The sequence below is a fragment of the Notothenia coriiceps genome, unplaced genomic scaffold, assembly GCF_000735185.1.
Source record: "Notothenia coriiceps isolate Sejong01 unplaced genomic scaffold, NC01 NC01_scaffold00012465, whole genome shotgun sequence".
Lineage (NCBI taxonomy): Eukaryota > Metazoa > Chordata > Actinopteri > Perciformes > Nototheniidae > Notothenia > Notothenia coriiceps.
Genome location: NW_011345166.1, coordinates 12,388 through 38,130, shown reverse-complemented (window position 1 = coordinate 38,130; position 25,743 = coordinate 12,388). Strand labels below are relative to the sequence as shown.

The 25,743-nt window shown below is 41.0% G+C and overlaps 2 protein-coding genes across 8 annotated transcripts in view; both read right to left on the bottom strand.

Moving 5' to 3' along the window:
* Positions 1-1,523: 1,523 nt before the first annotated feature.
* Positions 1,524-21,165, bottom strand: mgab (MAX dimerization protein MGA b). Of its 6 annotated transcripts, none has more exons than XM_010773367.1 (22): positions 21,148-21,165; positions 16,337-17,865; positions 14,696-15,155; positions 14,409-14,505; positions 14,105-14,218; positions 13,864-13,989; positions 11,268-11,381; positions 10,730-11,093; positions 9,987-10,188; positions 9,670-9,907; positions 9,192-9,370; positions 8,813-9,032; positions 8,382-8,611; positions 7,821-8,048; positions 7,447-7,708; positions 6,184-6,821; positions 5,745-5,842; positions 5,592-5,664; positions 5,287-5,454; positions 4,607-4,718; positions 3,405-3,950; positions 1,524-3,307 (listed from the first exon to the last, which is right to left on the bottom strand). In XM_010773367.1, exons 2-22 carry the CDS (start codon positions 17,830-17,832, stop codon positions 2,397-2,399), a joined length of 6,876 nt encoding a protein of 2,291 aa, XP_010771669.1. In that variant the 5' UTR covers positions 17,833-17,865; positions 21,148-21,165; the 3' UTR covers positions 1,524-2,396. The 6 variants fall into 6 exon arrangements, with proteins under 6 accessions (XP_010771669.1, XP_010771666.1, XP_010771670.1 ...); XM_010773364.1 differs by lacking the exon at positions 21,148-21,165 and adding an exon at positions 20,019-20,143; XM_010773368.1 differs by lacking the exon at positions 21,148-21,165 and adding an exon at positions 20,019-20,143 and having other exon boundaries at positions 13,867-13,989.
* A 1,292-nt stretch (positions 21,166-22,457) lies between these two features.
* Positions 22,458-25,743, bottom strand: part of ora6 (olfactory receptor class A related 6) — an 11,244-nt gene continuing 7,958 nt past the window's right edge. Inside the window, exon 2 of one of the 2 annotated variants that reach the window (XM_010773362.1) lies at positions 22,458-23,726. In XM_010773362.1, the coding sequence (XP_010771664.1) occupies positions 22,905-23,588 (684 nt within the window). In that variant the 5' untranslated portion in view covers positions 23,589-23,726 and the 3' untranslated portion in view covers positions 22,458-22,904. Of the gene's footprint in view, positions 23,823-25,743 lie in introns of those variants that run through there. The other variant, XM_010773361.1, reaches the window with a different exon arrangement.

Genomic DNA, 25,743 nt, shown 5'->3' with positions numbered 1-25,743 from the left:
TTTGTGGCACTTCTGACAACTCTGACAACAATCCACTGGACAAGTGAATGCAGCAGGGCTGGAGAAGGGAAGGAAAAGCCTGTCAAAACCTCCCACCAACAAGCCTCCCACCAGGCAAACTTTATGTTCACAGAGTCGGACAGTGTTCCTGCTTCCGGGACTTGAACACGATAATCTCTTGAGTGGGTTTACTGGTCTCTGCTGTCTTCTGCAGCTTGTCGCTTCACATCAACAGCTTCTCATCTCCCAACACTTCTGGACTAATGTTGCCTCAACGCAACGGTTTGCACTGACAAGGGGAGGTGGAACAATCCGTTGCTCAGCTGTTTGCATCCATTGCATCACTGGATTAATCTCAGTCTCATGATTACATCAATGATGGCTTTTGTTGCTGTTGTAATTGATTTAATAGGATTACAGAGAGGCCACCGGCAGATTTAAGCCGCATGGCGAATGTTTCTTGAGTAGCTCAGTTTGTATGCTGATTGGACGATAAAACATACCCTTTTATGCATAATGGGCAATCTGTTGTTTAATATGCAAATGTATCTACGTTAAAGTAATCTTAACTTTTCTTCACAGTGATATTCAAAACGTAGCGCTAGGCTAGTTATTAATTGAGTTATTTAATAAGATGTAAAGGCTCAAAGCATGTTGCTGCTAATTATGTTAACCTGAAATGTTTTATCTAAAACAATACAAGTCATACTTTCTCGCGCTGTCCTAATTTTAAAACGTTATCAAAATTCTGTGTGCTATTCCGGGAAAAAGTAGACGCTCCCCGATGACGCCTGACCAATCAAAATCATTGTAGAGAAATGTAGCTGACCAAGCTGACCCTACAGTCTATTATTACATGTAATAAGACATATTAAGAAATGTAGCCTATCGTTGATATGTTATAGGGATTTAAGTTTTTTTTTAAATACTTCACTTTTGATTTCTTGGGTTTTACTAAACTACATCTACCCTATTTTACTCGTAAGAGTCAAGTGATGCCTGATGTTATCCCTAATTTTGTTTTTTATTTTTTTGTCTCATGCAGTGATGACTACTACAATAAAGACATGTAAAAAGAAAGGATACCTTTGCATACATTTGTGTACACCATTACTTGTAGATTGTGTTCCATTACTAACTCTTTTGTTATAATAAATGATATAAGATGTCATTGAGCAACCATGTTGTTTTTCAAGTAATGACATTGAAATAAAGCTTATGATAAAGTTCATTACTGTTGTGCATCACGTTCACACACCCTCATTTCCATATGTAAGGAAATACTTTACATTTGTAAAACTAAGGTGATCTCTCATATCACACATGTAACAGCTGTCAGTTAGCACCAGTTACTGTGATTTGATGTAATGACAACTTGGTGACAAACAGCTACTGATATGTTGCATTGATCTCTACCCACAGGAGAAGCCCCATTTCTGCTGTGTTCAACAAGTGCATTATGAAAGAAGAGAAATTCTGTCTTCTTAAACGCTTTGTGTTTCAGTGACTGAAGAGTGCCATAATAAATGCATGTCGTTTTTATTGATTTTAAAGGCCACAGTATTTTTCCACAATTCCAATCAAAGTTAAACAGGACAACCAGTGTTTCAAAATCTTCCACAAAGTCAAAGTATTGTTATTTTAAAAAAAAAAGAGGCAATATTTACAGAGGTTAATTTCATAGATACAATATATGGCTAATAGCTTTTCTCTTGATTGCTTGTGACTCATCAGCTTTATCTGCATATTATTGAGTGAACTACCAAACACACAGAACCCTACAGCAAAGACATCAGACATGGTGGTATCTACCAACAACATAAAGTGCTACTACACATTATTCACTCAGTTACTAACGGAAAACAGGAATTTCAAAAAAGGGATAAATTCATCCTACTAGCTCTTTTTAAAAATGTAAAGACATAAGTTAACACATACATTTTACAGTTAATGAAGCAGTGTCTTGTCTGATCCTATTTAGGAAAAATATTATACATACACTGAATGGTTTAACGTTTTGGAATTACATAATCTGCTGAGTTATTTATTTATATTTGCATAAAACAGATCAGTAATAAATGACTTCAACAAAAGCACATTATTTGATTAAATCTCAACATCCTGTTTCGGACAAGGAGGAATGTAGTTGACGGAAATTCATCTTCGAAAACATAATGTCAAAACTGAATGTGAGAGTTCATTTGGTTCATACATTCAGCAGGTCAAATAATGCTCTCTCTTGTGTTTCTTCATACCGAAGCACCCGTGTACTTCTCTCTATAGTGTGTAAAAAAGTCCTCTGAGTTTTGTGACAACATACAAAAAAAGAGCAGCATCCAGCTATGTGACTAACTGAGGTCAAACCATTGGCTTTCTTTAGCTACAGCAAGACAGGACTATTCGGATTCAAGCTCAGGTTCCAGTTCCTTCTCTACGTCTATCCACGAGCGTTTCTTTGCACTCGGGAAATCCTTTCCTAAAGAGCCTCGGGTTAGCGGACGATAATCGCTGACTTCTCCGTGCCTGGTGGTGGTTGAAGGACTTTCCTCTGGGCTTTTAAAACAATAGGTTTGTCTGACCGGGCTGTCCTTGTTGGAACTAGATGGACTACTTCCTGTTTTCACACCCGGAGGACTCCATAGCTGTATTGTCTTTTTCTTCGGAGGCCTTCCTCTGCCTCGTTTCACCAGTAGGGGGTTGTCGCTAACAACTCCTGGAGAGTCATCAGCTTGCATCTCGCTCGATGCCACAGTCCTTTTTTCACTTAGTGTCTCTTCAACCCGTGAAGACGTTTCACTTTTAATCAGATTTACGCCAGCGTCCTCTCGCAAACCATTTTGTAAAAAAGCACCGCAAGGGGGAAGGGAGTTCTTTCGAGGCCTGCCTCTGCCTCGGCGTACTACGGGAGGAATGACACGGGAAGGAATGATGTTTACTGGCTGAAAACTCAAACAGGCAGTCGGCAGCGTTTTGTCCACGCCCTCAGCTGGGCCCCCCTCCTGGCTTTTCTCCACAGCTTGCGGAGTCCCCGAAGGCACAGAGATTGATTTAAGCAGGGTGAGCTCCACCGGGGCGGGCGTTGGACCTGAAGACTTTGGTTTAGAGTTGGAGGGTTGTACAGTTTGGTCGTCCTCAAAATCACAACTGTTTTCGACATCTATAAAGAGCTCATGATCAGACATGCTCTCGTCTTGGTTCTCTGATGACTCCACTTTAGGAGGGCGGACATCAGATGAAGGGCTGACTCCATCTTCCTCTCCTTTCTGGCTGGGTTGCATGACCGTGAGTGTGTAGAAGCCATGTCCAACTGTGAGAAAAGAGGTTAAATATGCACGTGTGAATATAAATAAAGATGATTTGACTCTGGCATTAAATGATGGCTAAAGCCAGATGTTTTCACTTACGTGGTTTCAGAGATGAGGGAAGTATGATTCTGCCAGTCTTGGAGCGAATCAGAGGAAGAGCAATGGGCTTTGGAGGCTCTGCGGGTTTTTCTTTTGGTCTAAATGTAGGCACGTGTGTGGACTTGGACTCGGACTTGAGATTAGTGTTACAGACCTGGGCCAGGGACTCAAGTACCTGCAGAGGGTCCTCACTTTTCTGAGGAGCGGCTGGTAGTGAGTGTACCCGTTGAGGTATGACTTTCAGTTCACCGGGTTGAGCAGGAGTGCTTTGTAGGTCGGGCTTAAGCAGGGACATAATCTTCCTGTGCGCTGCAATCTGAAGAGGGTTAGCCTGAGACGGAAGGTTAGCCTGAGACAGAAGCTTCTGGAAGTCAGGGTGTACCCGGCGTCTGGGATGGAGCTCCGCGTTTAGAGCAGAGGTTCTCAGATCGACAGCTTTGGACTGAAGGAGATTGGAAAAGTAAGGCAATTCCTTCATCTTATCTCTAATCTTTTGCCTCTCGCAGATCTCATTCAGCTTTTGTTTGATCAGCATGTCCGGCTTCCCTAAAGAAGAACACACACAAGTTTCAGTAAAGAGACCCAGTGCCATCACCCATTTTGTAAATGCTGTTAGCCATAGCAACAACTGTGCTACGCTGCTCATTATCCATGCATTTTAGATAGAGACCCCGACATCATTTTTATTTTATTTTTTCTGATTAATTTTCACCTAGGCTATATATCACTTATTTTATCCAATGATTAACTCAAGTTTTATTTCCTTTTAACGATACTAGCTGACATTGGATGCTCCAATTATTAACTGAAAGTGCCACAAAGTCGCAGGGGTTGGACTTCACTCAAGTGTGAGAAGAGTCGAGCCATAAAACGATGACAGGAATCGTTTCCCAAGTACTTTGAATTTAAACCCAATGGGATTATGGAAACTGATGTCAATGAGGAAATGTTGGTTTGATATATGGCTGAGCCGACACAGCCAGAACACGTGAAGTGGTGTGGGTCAGAAAATGAGAGGGGAAAGATGCTCTTCACCGTGAAATCCATACTTGGTGGAATGAACCACGCTAACCAGTTCAGTCGTTTCACAGGATTACCTTTGTTGTCATAACACTCTTCAACAATGGATTTTCAATCAAACAGTATATAAATCAGAACAAAGGGAGAAATAGTAAAAAAACGACATGCAAAATGGAACCTACCAGACAACACAGAAAGCTCCTTTATATAAAGAGACTGCATCCGACTCAGCATCATCTTCTTCTCTTGCAGACTTCTAGACTCCTCAACCAGATGACTGATCTCTTGTTGGGCCTGCAAACAGGATACAGCAAAACAAACACATTGAGTAAAGACCATGAGGGCAGCTATACACGCATACTCTCATCCATACATTTATTTGAAATAGGCCATTTTTGTTGGGAAGTCATTCTTTGTTCTTCTTTAATGCTAATGAGTGGCACACTTCATTGAATATATTGTAGTACAACACTTGATGTGGACTTTAGAGGGCATTTCATTAAGCTGTTTCTATTGGCAATCACAATTCATTTGAATTTTCACAGCTATGTGAACTAAGAATTACTTGATTTATTCCCTATACATAACCAAACATTTTTTTGAAGTAAGATTGGCAAGTTTTGGTTTGATGTGCAAATTAAACTAATGAACTTGCAGGAGTAGAAATAAAAATGTTCTGTAAATGTTCCCCACTGTATTACTTATCTAAAAGCCTTTACAAACTTGGGATAGGGGCCTGCATAAAAACACTATTTCCTGTTCAAATTGTTATTTCACATAGGAGATGTTTTTGTCTAAACATCTTTTACTGGTTGTACGTGTCCTGGAGGAATATGAGGCTAAGCGAGGATAAGGAACTGACCATTGAGAGGAGGCGGAGCCTGGGGACCCTGGGGTCGCACTTAATGATGGCCGACAGTTTGTCGAACAGGACGCGCTGCTCACAGCGTCTTTGTCTTTCTAGCACCGTGTGGTTAGTTCGCCTCTTTTCATCCTTACTCTCATCTTCTTCTTCCTCGTCTGCTTTATTCTGGAATAGAGACACAGACATGATAATTAGTAAAAGTGATACTGACACTACTTGGTACTAAATAAGATAATAGTACTTCTGAATACTAACATCGGTCCATAAACCTGTATTGCTGCTGGATAATAAACAAGCCGTACCTGAGCAGGGGTTTTCCCCGTTAGTCCAAAATGATTCATGGAATCTCTGAAGGTAGAGAAGAAATTAAAACCACTTTGAGAGCCAACATTCAAACATAAGCAGCACATATGCAGAGGTCCACATATCACATTGCCCTTTATTCATATAATCACCCTGATTCCTTAAGTGCTTTGCGGACAGCTTTCTTCATTTCAGCGATGGCCTTTCCTTGTCCTGCTTCTTCTACCGTCTCAATGTCCACTTCCGCGTCCTGAAGAAAACAATATTGAGCTTGCAGTTTTAAGAGATAAAACAATAACTAAAAGTAAAACAATCACAGGAATTTATTTGCAGATTTTTTGTATATAAATTCATTGTTATTCACATTTGATCTCTATCAAACTGTTGCGGTGCTGCATCGTTATTCCCGCCTACAACAATTATTTTAGGACTTAGTAAAAATGTCTTTGTTTGTTACAGATGATCTTAATATCTATCTTAATAATTAGTCCTTTTTTTCCAAATAGTGCAGCCCTAATCAAAAACAATATTTCAATTGGAGAAACAAATGTCTGCCTGAATATGAAGACATTTGGTATTCCTCACACTTACATCCTCATCAGCCTCCCCACAGTAGTCTGAGGTGTCGGAGCTGTTCGAGTCCTCCGAAGCATTATCCACCTGACTGCTGTTGCTTTCCTCTCTCTCCTCTTTTGGAATCTTCTCAGCACCATCTTTCTCCACCATTAGTGGAGCATGAACCTCATATGGGGGTTCAGGCTCCACTAATTTGCTCCTTAATAGATCCCTAGATCCAGTAACGGCGTCCAAACAAGACAAAGGTGCATGTGAACCCCGACCTTTGATCAAATTTAACAAAATCTCTTTTTGCGAAAGGGCTTTATTCACTCCACTGCTTGTGGTGTTCTCAGATTCTGATGCAGGCTTTGGGAGCTGAATGAGGGTGAAGCCCCCGGGCAGCTCGACACCTGGCAGGTTGGGGCTTGAGGTGCTCTGGTTATCTGGAGGGCAGATCCTGAATGAATAGGTCCCTCTCTTTCCTAAGAAGCTGGGGGTCTTCAGTGATGGTGAGACGGTGAGAGATACAGGGGAAGATGAGGAGGTGTTCTTGAAGGGTATTACAGAGCCGCGTGCCCCAGCGATGAAAGGGGTGGTAAAGGGGATGCTGTGAGCATACTGCGGCATGTTGACAAATCCCTTCTTCCAAAAGCATGGAGGGAATTGCTGAGCTGAATAAACAAACAATAGAGGGCAGAATGGTGAGACAAAGAAACAGTTATCCAATTCCAACATACCAATCTTATATCTCTAGACCTTTAAATAATTTAATCTACAAAGCTAAACCCTGGGTAACCCTTAGGGCTTTAGAGCGATGCAGGAATGAGACCAAGACCATTTTTAGCTTAGTGGTGTTGAAGGGTAGTCATTCGACTGTGATGTAGTTTGTTAATAGCCTAACGTTAGCTTTTTACTTCTGGTGATTGCCTTTATTCTTCAAGAATCACTTAAGTCGTGTTAATATGTGGGGATTATCCTGCAGAACAAACATAAATATCATAAAACATGGGTTTTCCCACAGATTTTACTTTCGTCAATATTCTGAGATCCTGTTGCTTTTTCTCATGGGTGCCATCTGTTGCCAACTTCCATGTCAGCCTTCACAAATATGCACAAGTCTAATAGCAATGTTTAACACACAGACAGCAGCTTGAGTGTATACATGCATTTCCTCCTTGCACTTATGAGGAATCTTCCCGAATATGAAAGTACTGGTTTTATAACTTGATGCCTTTGGCCCTGAAGCAATAAGTGGAAAACATAGTGCTTGTGCTGGAACAGAGAGGAGAGTTGTACCTGGTGGTTGTGCTGCTGTCTTCAGATCAGTGGTTTTCCTTGCAGTGATACTTGGAGGGACTACTGTGCCTGCAGCCTTTATGTGCAGAGCTCCAGGAGTGTTGCTTTTGTTTGTAGGATTGGACTTCTGGGAGTTTTTAAGAGAAGTGCCGCCGGGAGGATGCAGTCGGCCTGTAACAAATGCTGCAAGGCGGTTGGCTGGATGCAGAGATCCCATGTTCCCCAGCAACAGTCTGGCCTGGTTGTAGGATTTTCCATTTACCTGTAAAAGGAAGAAAAACTTCAGATATAACTCACTATACACTTTCTTCATGTATTACCAAATGTGGTTCCACCCAATAAATGTTATGTATAATAGGCATTTTTTCTCTGACCTGTATAAGTCCAGATGCTTGGCAGCCAACAGGTTTGGTCTTGGCTCTCAGTCTGCCCGCAGGTAACACTCCGCTCAAAAAGGGTGTGACTCCATACTGCACTTCCGACTTTTCATTTTGCCCATCGTTTTCCTCTTCATCAATGCTCCCCTCATGCTCATCCTCCTCGCTGCCCGCATGTTCGTCTTCCTCAACATCACTGACTTTTGATGGTTTACTAATGTGTACCTGGGAAAAGTGGAGCAGAAGGAGAGATTTAAATCAAATGAGATAAATGTCAAATTGTGCAACGAGGCCTAACGCCATATTTGAACTAAAAACTAAATAATATTCAGAGGCTGGTTTTGGATCAGCTGTTTTTCATAATCATTGAAATATATCTTCAGTCAAGGCAAAAGCAATGACACATTAAGATGTTGTAAACAAAAAATCTATTTAGGAGATAAAGACAATACTGACAAAACAGTTATTTCTCTGGATTCTAATATGTATTTATTAAATAGATCCTGGACTTGAAACACTTGTTACTGCCCACAGATGCATCACTCGTCATAGACCTACCCTATAAGTGAAGATGGAGCCGCTGGGCTTCCGTATGAAGATCTTGGCGATGGGGCGGATGTGGTAAGGTCCTACCCAAAAGCGCTGGGAGAGCCTATTCTGATTCATGCGCCGAAATAAAGCTTTCAGGACCATTTTACGGTCCTTGGACCATTTACACGCTGAGGAGACCTCGATTTGCTTTTTTGCCTCGCTTTCATTGGATGCTATCTTCTGAGAAGCCTTTTGCACTGGGGGAAAAAGCATTATGGTTCTGTTAAGCAACAAATAGCAGAGTATCTTCAATATCACAGTCAGGCCTGTCAGATATGCCCTCCAGGCAATAGAAGGAAAGCATAACAAGTGCAAAAGAATACTTGGGAGTAAAATATTTGAGGATTTCAGTTGCTGGTTCATTTTTGATGTACTATATATTTTCTTTGCTTCCTCACCTTCTTTCTCAACACTTGGTAGATTTTTGAGGCAGTTTGTCGGCTGGTCATCAGTGGTGTTCTCCTGGGGTTTAGCTGCAGGGTTTGCTGTAGAAGTATCAATGAGCATGGGCTCGAGGGAGAGCACAGGGGGAGGCTTGGAGTTGAACGCTCTTACACGTGCACATGTCATCATGCTCTCCAAGTATTTATACACTGGATCCTTATCCTCTTCTCGTATCTGCAATCATGATTTATATTTCAATTTTAAAAAGACAAAAAAAAGGGATTTAAGCTTGAGATTCTTACACTTAGAAAATAACAGCTATTTCACTACAATAAGCTGAAATGTTTTGGTAAAGCATGTATTAAACCTAATAAGAGAGAAATGTAGTTTTACCGGTTGGTTAGTCCGAGATACGACGCCACGTTTTAGGAACTTCACAGGGGAAAGCCCCGGTAGAGCACACTTGGGGGTGAAGATTGGATCTGGATCCTCACTGTGAATGTTGTAGTTCCACAGTTTCTTAGAGTGCGAGCCCGGGCGAGGCTGGACCACATGTTCAATATTAGTCACAGCTGGGGAAAGGGGGGATAAAACCATCATTACAACTTTGGAGGTATTGAAGGTTGTGACCAAACTTAGAAAGGCTAAAAAGGTTTGCGTTCTATAGTTCTGTAATAAAAAGATAAAACCGTTGCATTCTTTTTAAATTATGTTATGAATGAAACGATGCAGTGATCCAATTGCTTAAAATGATATTAAAAATAGACAAAGATCCAATCTATTCACTTCCAATCGATTTGAAATAAAACATTTTAAAGATATAGAACAAAGAACAACATGGAGAAAGGATATAAAAACAACACGATCTTACAGTAAACCGGTTGGATGAGTTCTTCGCGCTCCCCCTCTGCCAGGTGCTTGGTGATCTTGCGTTTGAAGCATGTGCAGCCCAACATGCAGTCAGTCCTCCGGCAGTGGAAGGGTCCTCTGTTGAGGCGCTCCAGGCTGGAGCACACGCAGCCCAGAGTGCAGAACTCCTTACCACATTCGGGTCCGACACTTTGGATATTTGGACAATGGTGCACTTTCACCATCTGCTTGGACTGCATCTGATTCAAAGTAAACAAAACAATTTTAAATAGGACAAAAATGACACTGTAAAAGAACAATAGAAAGTGTGTTGCATACCTGTTTGGACAGGATGACAGACAGAGCCACTGACAGTCTGTCTGGAGTCAGCTGGGTTCTGCTCAAACCCTGGTTCTGCGCATTGAGCTCCATGTGCCACAGTTTGAGCTGGAACTTGGTAAAGATGGGTTTGTGCATCATGTGACTTTGCAGGAAGCTCACTGCTGCTTTCTGGCTGACCCCTGTCTGATGTGTAGGGAATCTGAAGAGATGGGAGGAAATGAGCTGATTACAATATACTCTTTTTTTTTCTTCGCAAGGGAAAATAAATGTTCCTCCAATCAGTGAATAAAGTCCACATAAAATAAAGTAAGACATTAACTCAAGACGAGTAACCAAGTTTCTAGGAATAAAGAAATTAACCTGCATCTTTATAAATAAATATTGCTAGTAAGAGCTGTAAAATGGTAATGGTCTCGTATATGAATAACGAGAGCAAGAGAACAAATTGAGACTTATTGAAGGACACACATTTTGCAGGGATCCCTAGCTTTTGCATGTCATCGGTTAAGCAACTGTAATATTTTAACAACAGTAGCTGATTCATTTAAGAAATTACTTTTTAAAAGACCCGAGGGATTCAATGAAAACAGAAATTCTCTGTATTTGGACCGTTCGTTTTACAAGATGTGAAATGTAGCCTTAGGCTTGAAAATGTCCTCTCAGAACACAGATGGACTGAATTGTTCTACACCAAATAAAATAGACAAATTACAACCCAAACAAAGTAAAGAAATGCTCACCTTGGGCCTGCAGGCGGTGTGGGTGAAGAAGTGGAGGGCTGTATGGACGGGGATACTGATGGAACGGGGGTGGCCGGTTTGCCCAGAGGAGGCGGCGGTGCTGCCAGGGCGGAGTAGAGAAGGGGTTTGCGGGAAAGAGGGCAGGGTCTGTTGGCCCCTACGGGAAGCTTGGAAGCATGTCGTTGATGCTTGAGCACGCTGTCCAGGGTCTTCACATAGCTGGAGCTTTTGACGGGCAGCTGATAGGCCACCGAGTCAGAGTTTGTGGTGAAGGCCGCAGAGCGTTCGCTGATATACTGCGCCTCGCTTTCCAAGTACTCATCCAACATGTTGCTGCAGAACGCAGACAGGTTCTTCTTTGGTCCTTCAGGAGAGAAGGAATGGAGACAATTATGTCATATACTATCAAGGAGGGTTGTTAAATCAGATCCTTACATGTGGCTGGTTATAGTGCAGTTTATCATTTGGTTATCAAACTGACTACTATTAATCCCGTTGCATGATAAAAGGGAACTGTAATAAAACGAGAGAACCTTACCTTCACATTTAGGAGGAGACGTGTCTTTGCTTCTTATGAACTTGTTTCTCCATCCCTTTATTTTTGTCACGTCGCTTGTCTTTCCTGTCCGTGAGATGAAGGATAATCCCTCCTCTGTGAAGGAAACATAATGCGTTACACTTCCATTAAAGACACAAGACAGTGTGTTAATATGGGATGTTTCACAATGTTTAAGTGCTAAAGTGGAATAGAGAACTACATGTATTTAAGTAAACAGTATGTTTATTGATAGAAAATCGGCTGGCCAACAATATATATCAAGAGGCGCGTTCACACCGCAGTACTTTTCCCACTTTAGTTCCGATATAGTTCCGAAATGTCGCGTTCACACCAAAAAGAGTAAACTAAAATGACTTCATGAGAACCTTTTTACCCCCTTTTGCTAAATAGACCCTCCAGAAAAACGCGATTCTGCGATCGCAGAATTTACCGCATAATCAGCAAAATGGCGCAGATTTTTAAAAAGCCGCATATTTATCAAAAGACCGCATAATCCCCGCATTTTTCCACACAAAGTTGAGAAGAAAAAAAACTCGTCTTGACGTGACGTCATCAGCTCGCGCATCACAGAATGTAAACAACACTGTATAGAGCTCATTTAGCAACGAACATTTCTACTAAAGACCGGGCAAAAAGTGGGGGGAAACTATTCTGCACCCCGTGCAACTGTGTGTTGCAGCATAAGAGAAAATCGACGGTGGCGACCCACTTTGATTCATTCAAACATTCGAAAATGCTTTCTGCTGCTGCGGACAAGAAAGCCATTCAACTCCCGTTCACCGAGGCATCAACCTCCAAAACCCTTTCGAGGGCTACAAGAAACGAAGTGAGTAGCCTACAAGATTGAAGCTGGTCAGATAACGAACGAGTAAATGAAAACAGAATGAGGCGGAGAAGTGTGTGTGTGTGTGTGTGTGTGGAGTGTGTGTGTGTGGAGATTAAAATAGCCCAATTGCTTTTACAATAAATAAACATTGAATGTGTTTAATTGGATAATAAAGGGGTTTAACGTTAGTGGTAGGTTGTGTGTGAGAGAGAATAAATAAGACAGCCCAATATTTAAAAAAATTGTTATTCTTTTCCCCCGCATATTTAGCATATTTCGCAACTTTCCGCATATTTCCTAACTTCCCGCAATTTCACCGCATAAAATCACATAAAACCCTGCATGTTTAATCGCATAATCAAGGATTTTAGCCCGTAATCAAGGAATTTAGCCCGCATAATCAAGGATTTTTGCCCGCGTTTTTCTGGAGGGTCTAGCTAAAGAGCAGGGACTTTTGTGGGAGAAAAAGGTTCCTATGTCTGATTGGCTGGGCGGAATGCAAACCACGCCCCGTAAAACTCCAAAAACGTTTTCTGAAGCCGCCATTTTATTATCCTCGCATTAGCATTATTAGCATTAGCCCAGCGCACAAACGCAGAGAGACTTACTTATGGCAACTGAAGCCAGTCCCCAACTCCGGGGACTTCCGGCCGGGGACTCCGGGTGGCAGTATACGCCATGAAGTTGTTTGCGGCCTGCCAGTAAACCCAAAGCAGAAGAAGAAGAAGTGACGTCAGCGGCTTCATTTGCCTAATCCTCCCTCAGGGACTTATTCCGGTGTGAACGCGATATGTACTTAGTTTATGAGAACTAAAGAGTTCTCATGAACTAAGTTCTCATGAGCCTTTGTGGGGAAAGTACTGCGGTGTGAAAGCGCCTATAGTAGTAAAGCACTTCCTGTTCACAGTAAGCTGTGACTCCCTGGGTTCAATCAAGTTTTTATTAGTGGGAAGCAAATCTCAGTCATTGCCCTTAGTTTAGACACCTCTCTGAGAATAATATTCACAGGCTTGTCTTTTCAAAAGTAGGTGTTCTAAAAACTGCATATTACCAGACCCCTGTTTTCCTGTTTTATTTTGATGTCTGGCAATAAATGGAAACACAAACAGACAACTTTTAGAAGCTTTACCAGGCCATGTTCTCAAAGATCCTTTAAGGCTTTAATCTGACCTGACTGACAAACTACAGATGATGCAGGAAGAGGTCATTATCACTCAGACTATCGTAATTTATCCTACTAAATACATTAGGCTATGTTATGAATGTGCTGTCTAAATTGAAAGAGAAGCAGAAAGAGAGAGATAGATAATTGTACCGTAAAAAAAAAAGAGCTTAAAACTTTGTAATATAAATGTGTTTAATCATTCTTGACCTTAAATCTTCAATGCTCTAATACTGGGTATAAACTGAGTCATTATCCTTGCATTGAGTAAAATAATTAACCGTATCTTTTAAAAAGCAGTAGTTATTTAGCAATAGTGCTATTTCATTCATAATTATGTTCAATTATAAAACGTATTCCTAATTGAAAATGACCTTGGTCGAAACAAACATCTAAACCATTGACAAATTATTCCTGCATTGAAAGGTCACTCTGCCAACAAAAGATACGTTAAGATTGTTCAAAATATAATAAAGTAATCATATAGTCTGGAGATAAACTGTCCAAACAGAGCTAATTAAATGCCCCCGGAAAAAGCATTTTCTTCAAAAAACCTGCACAAACTTTCAAAGATGAATCCAACTCACCACCTTGAGACAGAGCCGTGGCGTTGCCTTGATCTTTCAGATTTGGGGGAGGTAGCGGCAGACGAACCCCCAGATACTGCAGGTCGATGGACCTCATTGTGTCTAGGGAGCTCAATTTCATACCCACTAAAAACAGATTTAAAAAAACAAGTAATTAAACAACAGACAAATATTTACACTTCCTTACTTTCTATGACCTACTCAAACACTAGGATGTTTATCCCGATGTGTATGAACTCACCCTCCTGCAGAACCGGATGGATGACCTGTCTGTGTTTGAGGATCGCGAGGTCCCGCAGCAGGATGGCCTCCGAGCGGGATATCTGCTCCTCATCTGTCTCTAGAATCACCTCGACTGAAACAACACAGAAATGTAGTCAAAGATTGTGCACATTACATTTGAATAAATAGAAAGTGGTGACAAGAGGTGATTGCAGGATTTTCACAACAATCAATATAGGTATAACATTAACAGTACAGCAGAAGTGCATAAAAGCATTTGTTACAGACATCAGCCAAATGAAAGAAGTCTTTGAAATGCTTACCTTTTTCCTCCCACTGCATTGGTGTCGTTAGGGAAACTGGAGATGCTGATGGTGTGCTATTGTCCGGCATGTCCCTGATGTGAACGTCAAGAGCTTCCTGTCGCACAGACCAAAAGTGAAAGCTTATATACTTTGCAGAACTTTTACAAATGTGCACCAAAAATCACTCTTTAAACAACAAACCCCCTCTTATGATTGCAGAGACTACACACTCAATCAAACATAAATCCTTAGGAGACATGGAGATAAGTACAGAGCATTCTTTGAAGTAATTTCTAGTGTTTTACCTTTGAGCTGAATGACACAAACAGCAGGCCCTCCACATCATCCAGCTCTGGTTGCATAGCGACAGTCAATGATGGGCTGAGCAATACCGTGGGGGGTGCAGCCACAGCTTTCCATTCTCTTCCCCGCGAATTTGCCCAACGTTTGTTCATCCTTTTCTTCCTCTTGCGGTCCCCGGTGGAAGAACTCGGGCTAGGTGTTAAGGAAGTGTGTGTCATCGCCATTGGTCTAGGCTTTAGTTGATGCAGCTTGGGTGCTATATCGACAGCGAGTTTTTCTTCCTTGGGTTTCCCAAGTCGTCGTTGTTGAAAAAGCACAAGCTCACCGAGGGCATGTTTGCCTCTTATACAGGGGACATATGCCAAATCCTTCTTGGAAGGGTAGGACATTATGGGCTTCAGGACCAGCCTGGTGAACATATGCTCGTTTGAGACAGTAGCAGGGATGCTGGGATCCTTTGAGCTGCAAGAAAGTAAAAAGAAGCACTGTTTAAAGACACTAAACAACTAAGAAATACACAATGATATTTATAAACCTATTGTGATGGCACAGCATGTGGTGTTACATTGGGTAATTCCAGCACTTGATGATGATGATGATGATGAAAGACCACCTCCACAACCAGACACACAATGATTTTATACTATTTTTCTTTAATACCAGCAAAGGTATTTCAATACATTTGACTATTATAACCAGTGTGACAATAACAATCTCCGAAACCTGATGATGCCGTCATGGATAACAAGGGCAGATAGACAGACTCCTGTTTGCAGCAAAACCTCCAAAATAGAAAGTGTGAGACGAAGACACCAAAAAGAAAACAGTGGATTGCTATCCAAAGACTCAGCAATAAACAATGATATATAAATGAATTGCAAGTATTAAGTCTACATAATCCAAGCAAATGTCCCGTTTCAGTTTCCTCTCTTCAATTTGTACAAGGTCTTTCTGTGATCCCTGTTCATCTTCAGTTGAATCTAAGATGATCCTATTATTCTATCTATCAACCGTAAATATGGCCGTTCCTTAAAATTACAAGCCAGAATTAATTTACCTTAAAGACATTTTAGGTGAATGATTGAATTGAGGTTCCTTTGACGAGCTGAACACAGCAGTGGAACGATGTGAATACATGAAAATACAAACCATTACATTATTCACATATGAAATACAACCAAAGCATTTATTTATATATGATAATGCTGTAAATGACAAAGAGCTTTTCAAAAAGTTGAACATAATCTAATGCCATATGTAGATATATCCCCTGGCCACAATGCAATCCAGTACAGCAACTCTGTCCCATCTTGACCTTTACTGTGCGCAAAACACAAACTGGCAAGAATCTGTGTATAAAAAAAACACAGTCTACAATCAAAAAGGTATGTGCTATTTGTTGTAAACTTGTCTAATATTATTTGACAACATAATTAAATGAAGCTGAAAATTACAACCCCGATAATAAACATATAATTAACTGAATACCTCCTTGACGAGATAAAACAAACCTGACCATTATCATCTTAAAATAAATGGTAAAGAATTGCCTTAGATTCTACAGTTGCACATAAGAAAACTGCCAATAAGTGTGTGTGTGTTTCATACAGAACAAAAATGTAATAACTTAAAAAAACTCTTACCTCAGATTGACGACCTCCTCCTTGTTCTCGTTAAGTCCAGCAGCAGGTTTTAGAATCGGCTGAGGCTCCATCTTAACCACAGGTGAAGCCTCTGTAGTAACCAGGTGAGTGTCCATATTCTCTAAAGGTTGAGCGACAGTAGAAAGCAGAGAAGTGTCCGTCTTTTCCACGGGTTGAGTCTCTGTGTTTACCAGGTGAGTGTCCTTCTTCTCCACGGGTTGAGCCTCTGTGTTTACCAGATGAGTGTCCTTCTTTTCCACGGGTTGAGCCTCTGTGTTTACCAGATGAGTGTCCTTCTTTTCCACGGGTTGAGCCTCTGTGTTTACCAGGTGAGTGTCCTTCTTTTCCACGGGTTGAGCCTCTGTGTTACTGTTTACCAGGTGAGTGTTCATCTTTATTGCATGTTGAGCATCTGTAGTAATCCGGTTTAGGCGGGGGTTGTTTCCTTCTTCCCTAAAGCCTTTTGCAAACGGATTGTGATTGATTTTCAGCTGGGTGATCCGGAAGTTCTGATAGGTTGTGACAGCCATGAATTCGGTTTGTGGAAACGTAAAGGTCATGCTCTCTGGTCCCATAACCACAGGCTGGTCGGGTGAGGGTGCGTTCCCATCTGGTAACGGTATGACGTGGAGCCTCGGAATGTAGCGATGCATGGAGTGTAGGATTATATGGCCTTCCTGGTCATGGGAACAATTGGTCAGCTTGAGTTTGTAGAAAGACACCAAGCTACCCATCCACTCCGAGCCTAGACTGGGTGAGTAATGGTGGGCAAAGGCCCGGATCATCGTCTGGGACTGGTGCTCTGCTGGTCCAGAGGCCTCCCATTTAAACGAGCTCCAGCGGTACCTGTACTGGTCCGATGGAGCTATGGAAAGGACCAGACTGTATCGCTGATCAGGATCCAGGCCAGACAGGCGATACCGGCAGTACGGGAACATGCGGCGGCCCTGTTTAGTGAGAATCATCTCAGTTCCACAGCTGTTGAACTGCTTCCACACTTTGTTATTCTCCAGAGTGACGCTGACGCCTTTGAAGGTGAGCAAAGTAGGAAAGACCTGTTCAGGGTCCGTACTGCCAAATGTGTTAGTTGACGCCACAGAAAACGGTAGTGGTGGGGATTGTGATGTGGGGACATGGCTTGTTTCTGTGCATGTCAGGGAGTCTGATGCTGATGCAATATGTGAAGTAGCTGGGCTTGTTTTAACAGTTCCTTCAAAGGTAGTGGGTGATGTTGCAGCAGGCTTTGCTGGGCTGGCTTCAGCAGGCGAAGAGAGAGCGGAGCTAAAATCATTACTTGCCATGGAGACAGCTTTTTCCTCAATCGTTGTCTCACTAGGTACGTTAGCTCTCATAGTGGTTGGATCAAGAGGAGTTGAAGAAGGGACAACAGGAGGAGGAGGAACTGAGGAGGGAGTGTCACTGGAGCTCCCCTCCTCATGCTCTATAGGGTGGGGGTCCTCCATTGATGCGAGTTCAGAGTCTGTGGCAGACATCATCAATAGATGTGGCAGTCACAATTCATTTGATACCTAATGACAAAATAATAACAGAGTTATATGTATAGCATGGTGATTTACATTTCCCACCTTATTAAACATAATTGCTAAAATCACACAAAGCATAATAAAAAAAGAGAGAAGATAAATGTGACAACTAAATAAAAACCACATTTAAAAAACATTTTACTGGTCATCCAAGTAGAGCAAACACTGACAGAAAATAACCAAAAGTGGTAAATGTAAAAGCAATGTTCGCATTCAATACACCTAAAAGAGTGTCGATAGATCTACTATTATCAAATTGAAAAAATAAGCCACAAACTCTCATTACAACATCCTTTAACGATATCTCCAACCCTTTTCAGATAGCAAAAACACTTCAGAGAGCTATTGAGTCCTGACATGTTTCAAGCTAGTTGTAACATTAGTGGTGTTACAACAGTGTGCTAGCTGTAGAAATGACAGTTATGGAATTTTGTTGGATATTTTGGCTGTCTTAATTTATAGTGCATACACATTTACTTTAAAATCAAGAAATTAAATGACTGCAGGCAACATCAAAGTATTGGTTTCATATGACACGTAATTATTATTAATATTGTTTGTATATGGTGTGAAATTCATATTTTGTAATGCATAAAACACCCAACCTAATATCAAGATGTGCATGGTTTGTAAGATTCATACAACAGCACATTGTATCCCAATAGAATCCAACCAGAGCAATTTTAGGATATGTCGTATGCTCCTGAAAAATACATTAGCTACTAATGGACAAAATATAATTTATTACAACCATTGGCCATATCCTTCTATGAGCTAGTGATGAGTTGTTCTACTGTGTAAGGACATATTTATAAACCTTATCTTACATGCAAGGCTTTCAAAAAAAGCCTGCTTTGTCAATTTGTTTATGCCTGTGTGGCTACACATTATGAAAGCATGATTTGTTGTGATGATGTTTTTTCAGACCCTGTCTTGCAACATCAGGCAACAGAATACAATTCATAAATGAAATGAACTTCAGAGGTCAAAACCACAAAAACTGAGACACCAGGTAATAAAAGCAGTAGGAATTTGGTAAACACAGCATTAAAACGCCAAAACAAATACGCCCCATATATTTGACCTGCAATCGTTAAAAATAACAAACATGTGACTTATTATACTAACTTAATCAAATTGCACGAAGGTAGAAATGTTTCAGTATTTTTTTAAAGTTTAATATATAATTTATTGACAGTCTGAAACATTGGACTTTGTATTTCCTCAAGTGTGCTACGAGACCACCTCGGTGTGACTGACCAATAGCCTGCGAGCCTGGTATCACACAGCGGAGGACATGGCTGAAGGACTCGGACAGGGCCTCGTTTTAAGTATCCAAAAGACAAAAAAACTTACGTTTCTTTAAGTATTTATTCGGTAGCAACCGTAATAAAATTTCCAACGTCGACGACAGAGAACACGCTATCAATGTTCGCTTCATTTCTGCCTTGCCCTCTCTAGGTCAATGTATTAATCACATCAACAACACAGATGCTGTAGTGTAAAGGTGTTAACCGGCCAAACGAGTGCGCAAAATGCGTTTTTACCGGCATGTTTACCACACAAACTCCGAATCCTTCTCCCTGTAAAAACTTTTCCTCTTAAAATTATTAGTCTTATGGAGAATTTAAGTTGTTTAGCAACAGCCATGTCTTCCTCACACACAACAGAGAGGAAGGCCGCCTGCTCCAACACTCACCAAGTTGGAAAAGTTGCAGGTTTCTCTGACGCCTCACCTTTGAACGACGCCTAAATGTTTACCGAGGCAACATAACGATAACGTTCCCGGTAAAACTTCAACTGTTGCACGTCGACGTCGCCTGTCGAAAGGGCCTCGGTGTGTCCCTCGAACATAAACACAAATGGAGGCCGAAAGCCACGCCACTGTGCTCGCATCGACCGACCCGAGCGTGCACGCAGAGGAGCCAACGCGCATGCACGATATCACCCCCCTTCAATGGCGCGTGATTCCCGGGCCGCGAGGGAAGCGGGAGTCCACCATCCCGGAGATTTTTTTTCTCGCTTGTTCCCACCTCGAGCTCAGTCCGCGCGCCGGTAAGGACAACTCTCAGCAAGTTTGCGCGAGAATGTTTCATGCGTGTGATTCCCAAGCTGAGAGCAAAGACCCGAGACTTTACCTTCATTCCTTTGTATTTCCTTCACTTCTTCTACCTTTTCGATCACATTTCCATTCTCACCCTGTCTGAAGAGCACACACTCTCCTCTGCCCCTCTCGCTCACACATACACACACACACACACATCCGTGCTCTCGTGCTGTGACGTAACACGTTCACCATGGCGGTGTAGATTCAATAGCCACTGCGCAGGCTCCCTCCGCAGGACTTTATCGGACACTTCTTTCATGCCTGAATTTCAGTTTACAAACCCCCTTTGAGAAAAGTTATTTTAGAGCAGGTGACAAACAGTGCAGGTTCCTTGTCAATACGCCCCTGCAGCAAAATGGACCTACTCAGACTTAATAAATAACTCATGGTTTACTTTTTTTAAACTGCTGAAACCGGACCGCAAAACAACGTCAACTGGCTTGTTCTCCAAAAAGATGGCGTCTGTTAGGTTCCGAAAAATCAATTTAACTGAATGCGTTCCACATAAATGATTAACCAATAAAAAAAACAAGTCATTTAGCCTCTAATTTATGAAGAACAACTAGACTAAAGTACCCTGATAAGAGTTAAGAGGTTTTAAAATAGGCCTATAATTTATTTCCCAAAATAATCCACAGAAAATAATGTCCTCACGTAAGTTATTTTACTGAGCCACCAAACCTGCTGACGACACAATTGCTAAACAAAACAAGTCAGCACTGCAGCTTACTAAAGTCGGCTGAAATGCATTAGTGCCTTAAAATGACTGAGAAATACATTGTAATTTTTATTCATTTGAAAGCACAAACGCAGCGGATAGAACGGCTCGCTTCTCAATTGGTGGCCAGAGAAGGGTGGGCTAGAGCCGATTCAATAAATAAACCAGGGGAAAAAATGGCAAGCAAGCATGCATCACAGCTGTCACGTGCATGAGTGTAGACATGGGTTAACGCCAAATTAAGTGTAAAATCATCTGAGTCGTTTGTGTTTCCCTACATAATAAAGGACTTCCCGTCAAATGTTCCAATGTAGGTTTATGTGTAAACTCACACATGTATTAAGAGAGAATTATGGCAACATCAAGAGTAACGTGGTATCGGGCGAGCAGGGCGGGGTCTAAACAGGACTAGGAAGTCGGAGCGAAGCCAGCATGAACCTACCCGTCTCTCCTGTATTCCACGTGGGGATCTCGTGGCGATATACTGCAGGCATGTTCCTGCTGTAGACCTTTATCCTATAGCCTACTATCCCGATCCATTATTGCAAAAACATTTGAAGCTTATCTTTGGTACTGAGAGGTATACTCCCAAAAAGCCCTTTCAAAATACACCCCCAAGTTTCACATTAAGACAATACAAAATGATTTTCCTCAGGGCAAAATCTCCCATAAAACTATTAAAATAATATTCATAATGCATCCAGTTAAGCTACAGGAAGTTTAAATGTTTTTTCACACAACAGACCACTTATTGTATGTTATGTATTCACTGTACAATTGTATATTGGATCAGATAATTTATAATAATACAACAGTAATATCATTACTGTTTAATGATGACACATAAGGTTATTGTTGCTCACATCATGTAACACTGCATACATAGAGACTTTTTTAAATATCTGCAGAAAATAAAAAGAAGCCACTGTAGGAACTCCTTAATAAGGGTGTGTTTTTCATTTTACTTCCTTAACAACAATACAGTGTGGAGTGACAGCTACCAGATTGTGATGTCACTAAGGTAAAATCAGCAGTGGCAGCACAGACAAAGGAAAGTGCACAGACTTTGTATAGCCTTTGTGAGCCTCTGTTACAACTGTCAAACCTAATTTAAAATTACCGTGAACAGGCACAATATTTATTGTATCATCACCGTGTAAATACAGGATTGTTTTTGAGTTAAGAGTGTAGACATAATGCATATGTATTTTTTTAATGTGAAGGGATTACATTTAAAGAACAGATGTAGATGTCATGGCAGAAGGTAAGAAATAATGAGAAACTTTTTCCAAAAGCAGTCAGGCTTAGCTTTGTGAATTAAAGGCACTCATGTTATTGACACTAAAGTATTTTACGAGTTAATGTTTAAATTGTGATGATTAAGGCTGAATCATTTTACACACCCACACACGTTTTTATAAATAACAATTGACACTATTTAAGCAGACATTTGGCATAAACCTAAATCACCTTAATCCAACAAAATCTGTCTAAATTGGTCACAATAAGACTCACTTATATGTGACCCATAAATAATCAATTTCAACAGAGCCAGTGCATCTCTTCAATGATGTTACAAAGCTTAAACTCAAGATTTATCCTGCACTTGACTTCACTCTTCTGAAAAAGAAAAGCTTGACAATATATTATTTTACCATGAACACAAGTCAACTCTGTGTTTATTTATATAGAGTTTATATACAACTGTTATGTGAAGAATTGCAGTGAAAATAAAGAGTGAGTCTGCAGGGATCATAGCGAAACAGGAACTTGCAATGTCTTTAGTATTTATTTTGTGTTACACTGCATCACATAAGATGTGCTTGCCCTCCTCCAACTGCAGGCAGAAAGAGAGCTTCTTTAGGAACAAAAAACATTTTATTTTTCAGCTTAGAAAATGGCAATCCTTTAATGCTTTTGCCAACAATTAAAGGTATTGCTGATTAAAACCCTTTCTTTTTTTTTAAATATAAAACGTTGGGACTGAAAACGACTTTTAATAGCAAAACAATGCAAAAAGATAAGTTGCATAACATCTAATAAAAAATGTCAAGATCTAAACAAATATATTTAATTGTAACACAATGCTTTAATCTGTTTACCAATGACAGTTACAGAAAAAGGTCTGAGCAAGGTGAGGTTTCTAAAAATGTCAAAAGATGTGTGTCCCAATCTTAAATACAGAAGAAAATCTTCAAGTTACTTCTTCATAAAGTTCTTGCATAAAAACAGGTTATTCCCGATCCCGTACACATAGGGACTGATAGATGTGTAGGAAGTTGTGAGAAAAAACTCAGTCTCAGCCCAAAACGCATAGTCAGAGTGGCTGACGGTCAGCTGGAAGATCAGGTAGAGACTCCAGTCTACCTGGAACAACCCCATCGCTGCCAGCACAGCTATGGTGCTCCGCTTGAGCTTCTGGTCCTTGTTCTTCGTACTGAACTGACTCGACCCAGTCTCGCTCGCCCCAGGTGTGACCGTCTTCCTCCGGCTCAGCAGCACCGCGATGATGAGGCAGCTGGTGACTGTGACGATGATCAGAGGCAGCAGGTAGCACACCACGATGAACGTGTACTTGTAAACACGGTTGAGTATGGGGCAATCGTTTCCAATACACTGAAAGAAGTTGGGAGGGCAGCTGCTGCTATTCATTGTTGTGTTTCCCTGAAGGTCTTGAGGCTTGATTGCAAAAACTGGGAGACAAAGCAGCGTGGCGAGCATCACAAAAAGCCCGCTCACCATCCAGGCCGACCTGGTGTTGTCCAGGTAGATCGGGTTGACCCTCTTGTCGACGTCTCTCAGCTTCTGTCCACGAAAGATGCAGATGAGGACGGTGAAGAAGATGCTGGCGATTTCTCCAAACATTGTCAGGAACTGGAGCATTTCGCACAACCAATTGTCGATGGTGGAGGTCTTGAGGATGATAATATCGTAGATGTTCACGAGGACAATTTCCTCCAAGTTGGCAGCGGACAGTCCCAAGAGGAAGAACTCGAAGGATTTGACCCGGGAAAGCTTAGTCTGAATGATGGCAAGGATGAGAAATACATTACCCATAAGTCCTATGCAAGAAATTAACACTCTTAAACCCAGGAGGTTGACAGAGAAATAAATCATTGTTGAAAGAAGCGAAATCTTTCAAATATCTTTCACTAGTGGTTCTTTCCCCAGAAGCAAGCAGAGGTGGGAGTTTTAAAGCAAATGTGTAGCATGTAACCCTTGTTATCAAGTTCTCAAAGGTGAAGAGAAACCTAGATTGGTGATTGGCTGTGCTCATTATAGAGAAAGGAGGACCCTGGAAACATTGAAGGCTGGGAGTCATTATAGCTTTACCTCAGAGCATTTCAAAGCTTCATCTTGAGACCAGCACATTGTCTGATTTAAAGCAGTGACAGGTTTTTCCACTGCTGACATCACCCTCAATTCCTGCAAGAGCTCAATTACATCCACCAACACTTGTTTTTGTCATTTTGTGGTTTAATTAGCACGCTATGTTTTATCTGACAGCACACTACTGTGACATACTACAAACATCTTCTTGATGACATCTTGCTTAACATGTCCAATATTACTAATCAGGCAGTTAACTTGAGTACGTTTTATCTATTCATTATTATAGTTGTGAGAAAAGAATGAGGGGGTAAGTCTTTGGAAAACCAATAGTACATTTTGGAGGAATATCTCTATCACTTAATTAGGGTAGTTAGGACTTCTGCTGTAAACAATTGAAATATCCGTCCGTTCACGTGATTGTGTGGTGGGCAAACAGAGTGAAAGGCATAATAGGACAAAGGCTTTTGGCCCCTGTTGTTCACACAGGATCAGTTCATGTTCCAGCTTGTTTCTTTTCCTCGTTGACTGCGCTGTCTAGTTAGCAGACGCTCTCTTCAATCAAGCCCTGCATCCTGATTCAGCTTAATTGTGGATCTGTGTGTGTGTGTGTGTGTGTGTGTGTGTGTGTGTGTGTGTGTGTGTGTGTGTGTGTGTGTGTGTGTGTGTGTGTGTGTGTGTGTGTGTGTGTGTAATTTAAGATAAGCCCTACATTGGCAGTAAATGGGGAAACTAAGTGTAATGTAATGAGCCTGGACAGATTAGTATTACTTTTCACCATTCAATAATTATCAATCCGAGACCTGATCAAATGTGATTTAGTGGTTAAATTGTTTCATTCCATTAGGTGAAACAAAGTTAATTGATTGCTTTAAAGCACTTTCTTTTTTCTTTTTGTTTCTTCTCTTTATTTTACTATAACTCCGACCTAATGCACACATCACTGTTGTTAGTGATGTTGAATTTGGGTTTTTCCAATAATCATATTTTTTGTCTTTCTTATTTTGAACACACAAAATCCCAAACATAATACACTCATGTTAGAAGGAAATAACATAGAGTTTTGCTTTGGGAGGTTACCACAAAACATTTATTTAGTGGTAAGCACAAAAACAAGTTGATAGCCCCACTTAACGCTTGACTCATAGCCACAGCAGTGTTTCGAGCCAAATGCTAACCAGCATGCTAACTTGCTGGTAACATGTCAATGTTTAGCCATGGCCACCTGTAGGTCTGAGAAGTGTAGCCAATGCTGAAGTTCCTGCACACTTTTGAAAGGCCAGCTAGGGGCTCACAAAAAAAGTCAAATTTTAAAGAAGTCTATGAGAAAATTATCCTATTTCTCACTTGATTTTTCTTTCTATTGTCTTCGTTTCCCCCTCCTTACTTTGGTGTTCGCGTTCAAATTTGACCAGTACTGTTTTAACTGCTATTACATTAACACAAAAACCATTAATCATTACCAAATTTCATTTAACACCCTTTCAAACTGTAAATATTGTATCAGACTACTGGTATACATGAATAACTGCAGTAAATATACAAAGAATAGGCACTGAGCATGTATTGTGTGTGTAAGGTGTGATCCATGTCCCGGGGGAATGGGCACATAAGAGCGGGAAATGTTTCAAATTGTTCTGTGTGTGTGTGTGTGTGTGTGTGTGTGTGTGTGTGTGTGTGTGTGTGTGTGTGTGTGTGTGTGTGTGTG

Coding starts and splice junctions, on each gene's coding strand:
- mgab (XM_010773367.1), bottom strand. CDS start 17,832: ATGATGTCTGCCACAGACTCTGAACTCGCATCAATGGAGGACCCCCAC. Junction 10,189..10,729: donor ACACCGCCTGCAGGCCCAAG/GTGAGCATTTCT, acceptor CCATCTCTTCAG/ATTCCCTACACATCAGACAG. Junction 9,371..9,669: donor ACTCATCCAACCGGTTTACT/GTAAGATCGTGT, acceptor CCCTTTCCCCAG/CTGTGACTAATATTGAACAT.